The 8,795-nt window shown below is 28.4% G+C and overlaps 1 protein-coding gene across 2 annotated transcripts in view; it reads left to right on the top strand.

Moving 5' to 3' along the window:
* Positions 1-8,295, top strand: part of LOC117174193 (pigment-dispersing hormone peptides) — a 97,289-nt gene extending 88,994 nt beyond the window's left edge. For both annotated transcript variants that reach the window (XM_033363049.1, XM_033363050.1), the window contains exons 2-4: positions 4,035-4,176; positions 4,635-4,787; positions 8,038-8,295. In XM_033363049.1, the coding sequence (XP_033218940.1) occupies positions 4,656-4,787; positions 8,038-8,169 (264 nt within the window). In that variant the 5' untranslated portion in view covers positions 4,035-4,176; positions 4,635-4,655 and the 3' untranslated portion in view covers positions 8,170-8,295. The remainder of the gene's footprint in view (positions 1-4,034; positions 4,177-4,634; positions 4,788-8,037) is intronic.
* Positions 8,296-8,795: the final 500 nt, after the last annotated feature.

Genomic DNA, 8,795 nt, shown 5'->3' with positions numbered 1-8,795 from the left:
ACCTGCCAGGCACCCATTTTTACGTTCCTCATCATCAGACGAACATCTCATGTGAAAATTGGCCTTATCCGTATCACGCTCCCATTTACGTTGTGAGCCCACTGTCTATAATCAGTGACCTCAAAAACTAAAGCATACAAAATATTGTTAAAATGAAATTGTTTTGAGTAATAGAAGTCCGCCATTTTGAATTTTGAAAAAAAATTCATATTCATAATCAGCGACATCAAAAACCAGAGCAGACAAAAGTTTGTTGAAACGAAGTTGTTTTAAGTAGTAGACGTCCGTCATTTTGGATCGACCATTTTGAATTTTGAAAAATAAATGACATATTCGTGATCAGCGACTTGAAAAACATAATATGGCGAAGTTTCGTGTAATTCCTATAATTTTTTGACTTTTGGCCAACTTTTTCGGGAAACCGGCCACTGTGCATTGGGAGAAAAAACACATTTTTTGGACAAAAATTGACTGACAGTGAAATTCTTAACGGATTTTTCTTTTTTAGAATTGACCTAAGGCTTCCAGGTATAACATTTAACTGTGCAATTTTTATTTTGACTCAACAGAAATTTGTTATTTAACAACAAACTTACAACTTTTTGTTGCTAAACTTTTCCATGGTACCATTTCTTCTAAGTCTTTGAAATTCATTAAAGGTCATAAACTAATGTAAAAACTAACTACAAGTAATTTATTAGTGGTTTAGAGTGTAATGATATGCGCTTACAATAAGTTAAGAATAGGTAATGATTACTAATTATTTAATCAATTTTTATAAACAAGTGCACATTTTGACCATTTTATGATGAAAAGGCTTGATTTTTTTTTGGAATCAACCTAAAATGTTTTTTCTAAGACGCCTTGCGATCATATTTTTCATAGTGACCAAAAAATGTTAATTATTTAAACAATTTATGTAAAGAAATTCGCATTTTGACAATTTTTTAAATTTTTAGTCGAAACATCTTGCAAAATAATCTATGCTATCATATTTTTAATATTGGTTTTATTCACAAAGAAATTTTTGGTTCAAGCTTCAACGCATTATCCATAAAAAAAGATATGTAAATACATAAAAACAACTTAAAATTCAAATGCATACATCCATGTTCCCGTATACCCCACCTCTATAAACCCCAAAACCAAAAAATCCTGACCAAAAATCAATTAGACTTGAAACAAATAAAATCCAATCATCTAATAAATCGATCAAATGCTGTCATATATCAGGTTATTATAAAAAATATGACACCAAGGATTCTTTTTCAAGATATTTGGCATTGATTTCGAAAAAATTAAACCTATGCATGAAAAAATGGTCAAAATATGTATTTGTTTATGAAAATCGTTTAAATAATTATCATCTTCTGTCACTATTAAAAATATGATAGAATAGATTCTTTTGCAAGATGTTTCGAATGAATTCCGCAAAAAAAGAAACAAGCCTATTAATGAAAAATTAGTCTGAATGCGCATTTGTTTATAGAAATTGTTTAAATAATTAAAATTTGTTGGTCTCTACGAAAAATATGATAGCAAGTAGTGTCAGAAAAAAGATTTTAAGTTGGTTCCGTAAAAAATCAAGCCTTTTCATCACAAAATGGCCAAATGTGCATTTGTTTGTAAAAATTGTTTAAATAATTGGCAATCATTAACTGTTCTTAACTTATTTTAAGCGTATATCATTATCTGAGATACTTTATACAAAAGCTATGGGTCAAAATTAGCTAATCATTGCAAATCACGAAAAAATGACTTTTGTTAACTAATCTGTTTATAACATTAATAAAAAAAACTGTTGTTACTCTAACCCACTAATAAATTATTTGTAGTTAGCTTTCACATTGATTTATGACCTTTTTTTAATGAATTTCAAAGTCTTAGAAGAAATGGTATCATGGAAAAGTTTAGCAACAAAAAGTTGTAAGTTTGTTGTTAAATAACAAATTTCTGTTAAGTAAAAATAAAAATTTAACAGTTAAATGCTATACCTGGAAGCCCTGCGGTCAATTCTAAAAAATTAAAATAAAAATCCGTTAAGAATTGCACCGTCAGTCGATTTTCGTCCAAAAAATGTGCTTTTTCTTCCACTATGTGTCGTACGAACCATTATAGGACATAGGGCCCAATAATAATATAACGTCCTTGTTCGACACACGGCTCAACATTTCCATAGGCCTAAATTTGAAATAGGGCCTACATACATAGGGTCCATAGTCCATAGTACATAATCCATAATATACATAGGGCTTAAAATAATACAGGGCCCGAATTCGACATAGCGCCAAAAATTGAAATTGTAACAAAATGGACCACGAGTCCAACATTTACACAGGGTTCAACATTGATACAGGGCCCGAAATTTAGATATCATCTAACATTGGTATAGGACCTAAAATTGAGGTATCACCCAATATTAATACAGAGTCCAAAATAGATAAAAGGCCAAAAAAATTGAGATAGGATCCAGTGTAGACATAGGGCCCAAAATTTATATAGCGTCTAAAATAGACAAAGGGCCCAAAATTGATATAGGGTCTAAAAAATACAACGGACCCAAAATTGAGATATGGTCCAAAATTAAAATAGGATCAAAAATATAAAAAGGGCCCAACATTTAGATAGTACCCAATATTGACCTAGGGTCCAAATTTATGATAAGATACAATGTTTACATAGCACCCAAAATTGATAATGTGCCCAAAAAAGACAAATAACACAAAAATGAGACAATATACAATACTGACATAGGGCCCAAAGCTGATATAAGACTTAAAACAGTTAAAGGGCCCAGAATTAAGATAGGATCAAATATTGTCATAGGGTTCCAAATTTATATAGGGCCAACAATTGATATAAAGTCAAAAAATACAAAGTGATCAAAGTTAGATACTATCTAATATTGATATAGGGCCCAAAATTGATATAGGCCCCAAAAGAGACAACGGGCCCAAAATTGAGATATGGTCCAAAATTGACATAGGGCCCCAAATAGACAAATGGCCTGTAATTTAGTTCGGATACAATATTTACATAGGGCCCAATGTAGGTATTGGGCCCAAAATTAAGACAGTGTCCAAAGTAGACAATGTGCCCAAAATAGCAAAATGGCACAAAATATCCAAAAGGTCAAATATTGACATAGGGCCCAAAATAAAGACAGTGTCCAAAGTAGACAAAGTATCCAAAATAGAAAAATGGCCCATAGCGGTCGCCGCATAGGTTTCTATTCCCCAAAAGAGAACGTGTTTTCAATATATTTAATTCCTTGTAATTGTACTGACAGATAACCTCACAAAGATGTCTTGTATTCCCCAAAAGTGTTCAATTTCTAAGATTATTTAATTCCTTTTAATAAGTTCATAAAATATTTGTAATAAATTGTTTTAATTCCTTCATGTGGAATATAAGTTTTGAAAATTTAATTTTAATCAATTCAAGTCCGCCTCTCTAGAGTTAAAAAAATTTTAATTCTCATATTAAAATAGATTTCTTTGATGCATTTTTTAATACGTTTTAATAATGAAAAATAGTTTAAATAAATGCTTTCGTTAAATTTTATTAATTCGATTGAGAGGAATAGGATTTGCACTTTTTCTGTTCCCGTTGGGGGATTTTTAGATCGGGAAAAACTCGCGTACTCATAGGAATACAAATTTTTAATTTTTCTGAATTAATCGCTAATTACCGGGTAAGATGAATATATTTTGTTGAAATTTGGTTGTTGTAAAAATGCATCTTTTCCGTTGAAAATTCAACAATTTGATTAAACATTTATTTCATTGGTTGCAGATTTTTTGCTGAAAATTTAACTGATCCATTTTTGCTTGAAAGTGTATTTTTGGATTGAAAATTTAATATTATATTTAAAATGAGGTTAGATAAACCAGTACGAGCAATTGAAGCAAATAAACCGAACCTAATTTTCTCCTCGAATGCTTTCTTCGCTGCTATTAAATTCAGCGTCTATTATGTAATTCTGTCTGCTTAAGAAGGGAATCATTTTCCCGTATTGAATCTTTCTTTTGCAGGCATGTCGTTCGCAGGGAAACATCATCTTGGATTGGAAACCCTCGTTGATGGCGAATCCTCTATAAAAGAAATAAAATGCGCTGCAGTAATGCATATCCATTCAAGACGAATCAGCGGCAAGATCTAATCATAAAAAAACCAGTAAGTGTAGAAAAATTTTTGTTAACTTTCGATACAAACTTGCTGTAATCAAAATTAATATTATAACTGCTTTCATTAAATTGAGTTTTTATTTTATTTTGTTGTTGGTGGTGGTGGAAAGGCGGGTCTTGATCTACTAGTCTAAACCGAAATAGTTAGTTTTTAGCTGTAAAAAAGCTTCTCTAACTCCGCTGGGATTCGAACCCAGGTCTACAGATTGCTGGCATGGTGCTGTAACCCACTAAGCTACGGAGGGGGACGTGAACGGTAAGCTGTCGACCTGAGTTCGAATCCCAGCGGAGTAACAACGAAATTTTTTCACAGCTGAAGACTGTTTCATATTAAATTGTTTTTTATACCAAGTTACCCAATTCTTATGACGTTGCAGCACCTTTAACATGAAAATTTTAATACAGCCAACTTTTAATCAAGTTTGACATAATTTGTCTTACTTTCAGTTTTTCAAGTAACACTAAACTATGTGGATTTTCACACGCCACATTCTTGCGGCTATCACTGTTTTGGGAATAACAGTGTCTTGTGTTGCTTCTTCAATTGACGAGGTTCCTGCAAATATCATGATGTCAAACTTCCCTTACGGCAGAGGAGTGGTAAATATAGAACTTTCCTTTACAAAATTATTTCTTTAAACTATTAAACTATTTTGCTACTATTTCGAGAAAAAAACGACACTAAAAAATACTATTTCCAAATAAAAAAGACGGATTTTCAATAAAAAAACAGGTTTTTCAGTAAATAAAGAAAACAAAATTAATTTTAAATGTTGAATTTTTAAACCAATAAAATGAGCTTTCAATAAAACAGTTACATTTTTAACTAAATAGTAAAATTTTCAACCCAGAAGATTAATTTTCCACCAGAAAGACGAATTTTTAACAAATTACATAAATTTCCAGCTAAATACTTTGAGCAATGGATGTATGGTAATTAAAATTTTATTTTATTAATGTTTAGTTTATATTATTTTCTCTTTTCTGAATTCTTAAACCAAAATTTAGTACTTAAATTTTTATTGCGAATAATTAGTTTTCAATCAAAGACTAATTTTTACAAAGCATATTTATTGTGTATTGAATTGTTCATTGTTATACCAAATTCTTATATTTTCAAAGCGAAAATATAAATTTAAAAAAAAATTCCATCACAACCAATCAGTTCAATTTTCAACAAAATAGTTACATTTCTAATTAAAAATGTAATTTTTAACAAAACAAAAAAAAAGAATATTGAACTAGAATTATGAATCTTTGAACAAAATTTCCTTAAATTAAATAAATTAATTGTTATATAAAAAGATTAATTTTCAATCAAAAATTGAATAATTCATTTTTCATTGAGGAGTATTAGTACCAAACAGTTGAACTTTTTATAAAATATTTGAATTTTCAACTTGAAGATATGAATTTTCAACTATGAATTTTCAATTATGAATCTTCAATTCATAAATTGAAAAAAAGCTTTAAATAAAGAATTCCAAATAATAACAAAGGTGAATTAAAAAAAAACTTCATTTTTAAAAGCAACAAATATTTTCTGTCTAGGAAGAAAAATTTAAAATACCAAAGAAGACGATCTTTTAACCAATTACATACATTTTCAACTACAAACTCAGAACAATGGATGTGATGGTAGTCCAATTTTGTTATTTTTTTATTAATTTGTAGTTTATATTTTTTCGGTTCTAAATATTTTAAACTAAATAGTAATTGAATTTTGAAATAAAAAATATTAATTTGTAAAAATAAATGAAATATTAAAAATTTTTTGAAGTTCTTGAAACTTCTTCTTCGTTTTTTAAAAAATATACTTACTTTTTAAAGCTTTTAAAGTTTGAAATTCAAATATGAAGTGGTATGTTTTTCCCCTCAAACAAAACTAATTTGATGAAAAGCACTTTGAAAAAAAATTTTCAATGAAAAAAGCTACTTAAAAACAAGACGTATTTTCAACAAAATATTAAAATTTCCAACCAAATTGATGCATCTCCTACTGAAAAATTAATTTTTAACAAAGTAGTTAAAGTTTCATCCAAATAGCTGGATTTTCAACCGATAAGATTAATTTTCTACCAAAAAATACTAATTTTTAAAAAAATACGTGATTTTTGTAACCAAATAAATGATTTTTTAATTCAATATTTAAATTTTCAAACACATTTTTAACTAAAAAAGATAAATTTAAAATAATATGCGGAACAGTAAAATGTTCAGTTAAAAAAATTAATTTTCAACTAGAAAAAATAGAATTTTTGAACAAAACGATCAGTTTTCAACTAAAAATTGTAAATTTATCAGGAAAAAGGAATATTAAAATTTTCAGTTAAAAAAACAAACAATTTTCACCAAAAAAAAATGAATTTTAAACAAATATTGCAATTTTTCACAAAAGTAGTTAAATTTCAACCAAAAAGATGAATTTTTTAAAAAAAATTTTCAACGAAAAACGTGATAGTTTCATTTTCAATTTAACAAATTAAATTTGTTTAAATTCAACAAAATAGTTACATTTTCAAACTTGGAGGTGAATTTTCAACTAAAAAATAATGCATCTTCAGGGAAAAAAAGAATTTTCAACAAAGTAGTTCGAGTTTCATCCAAGTAGTTAAATTTTCAACCAAGAATGTTAATTTTTGAAATAAAAATTTTTTTTACGAAACACATGAATTTTCAACCAAATAGATGAATTTGAATCAAATACATATTCGAATTTTCTACTACAAATACATAACTTAACAATAATAGATGGAATAGTTAGATTTTCAATTAAAATAAATAATTTTCAAATAAAAGAAAATAATTTTCAACAGAATAATAAAATTTTGCACCAAAAAGTCAAATTTTCAAACAAAAAGGTACATTCCTAACGAACAAGATTAATTTTCAGCCGAATAATAAGAATTTTCAACCAGTAGTTGAATTTTTAGCTGGAAAAGAAAAAAATTCGACCGAAACCGAAACAGTTACATTTTCAATTTAAAAACTTCGTTTTTATAACAAAAAAAAACAAAATCTTTTTAAAAACAAATCTTTTAAAAGCTCTGAAAAATGACTTGGAATTTTTTAAAATACCCTTAAATTTTTTTAATCCTTTGGAATCACTTCTCATATGATTAAAATCTATTAAAAATACACTGACATTTCAAAATCTGTAAAATATTTTGAAATTTCTTGAAATTTTGTAAAGCTTTTTGAAATACCTTTTAATCTTTTTAAATACCGTAAAATATTTAAAATCCTTTTAAGCGCCCTCAAAATTCCTAAATAAAATCAAAATGCCTTGGAATCTTTTGAAAACCCCTACAATATATTTTTTTAGATTTAATCTTCTGAAATTCCCTAACATTTTTTAAAGCTCTTGAAACTTTTTCTTAGAATTTTAAAAAATGCCATGAAATATTTGAAATCCCTTGACATTTTTTGAAAGCCCTTGAATCATTTCAAATGTCTTGAAAATTCTTCGAAATGCTTCCTCCCTTCGAACAAAACTAATTCGAAGGAAAGCAATTTTTTAAAATTATAATTAAGTATCCGATCAATTACAAAAATAACAATTTAATTTCTGTGTGTATTTAAAAAAATAATGAATTGATAAAATTTTTATCTAAAAAATGATTCTGTGCTGGCCCCTAAGTAGTACAAGTACAGTCGAAACTTGATTTAGTGTTTTCGAGAATTGACGCCGCGCCGCGGGTAGCGGCAAGAGGAGTTGCGGAGGGGGGGGCGTTGTTCACCCAGGCGTGACTAAATATGGAGAGAAACCCAAAACCGACACAAAATCCAGATTTGGCTCTACTTAATAATTGAATTTTTTGCACTAAAACTTTTCTTTCGGTATTTACAGGACAATGATCTCCAGTTTGGAAGGATACTTTTGCTACCTCAACGAAGTTGTCATCTGAAACGTAACTCCGAGTTAATTAACTCCTTACTAGGTTTACCAAAGAATATGAACAATGCCGGAAAGAAAAAATAATAAATATCTTATTTGTTTGTAAAGATAAAGTAAATAACAAATCATGCTTGTTTTGTTTTCAATGTAAAAATGGCACGAAATGTCACATCGCACGTTTCCGGTTCATAAAATAAATCAATCTCCAATAAATTTAAAACCGCAAGGAATAACATTTACTTATTAAAATCTACACCCGTACCCCTGTATCCTGCAGATTTTCAGAACCACTTTCGAATATGAAATATTAATATAATAGTAATTAGTATAATATTTTTATTTTGATTGAGTTCTTTAATTGCAGTTTTTTCCTGTTTTGTTAAGTTTGAGGAGGGAACTTGAGCTTGGCGTAAAATGTTGGCCGTCCTGCTGTTCCGCCAGTTTGTAAATTTTTGCCCGAAATAAATGACCGTATTCTATTCTGTACTCTGTAAAAAATATTGCTGAGAATTACATTTCGTTCTGTAACTTTTTCCTATGATTGTTCTGGCAAAATTACACGTTTCTTGTTAATTAACAGTGATTATTAAAGGAATTTTACCATAAATGAATTAAATTTACAATGAACTTGTGATTTTCCCACAAACAATCATAGGACATAAAAATACCAGTGATTTTTGTGGGAATTTTACACTAAAGTGTAACTGAAA

This window comes from Belonocnema kinseyi, chromosome 6, assembly GCF_010883055.1.
Source record: "Belonocnema kinseyi isolate 2016_QV_RU_SX_M_011 chromosome 6, B_treatae_v1, whole genome shotgun sequence".
Taxonomy (NCBI): Eukaryota; Metazoa; Arthropoda; class Insecta; order Hymenoptera; family Cynipidae; genus Belonocnema; species Belonocnema kinseyi.
This window is presented reverse-complemented; position numbering and strand designations above follow the sequence as displayed.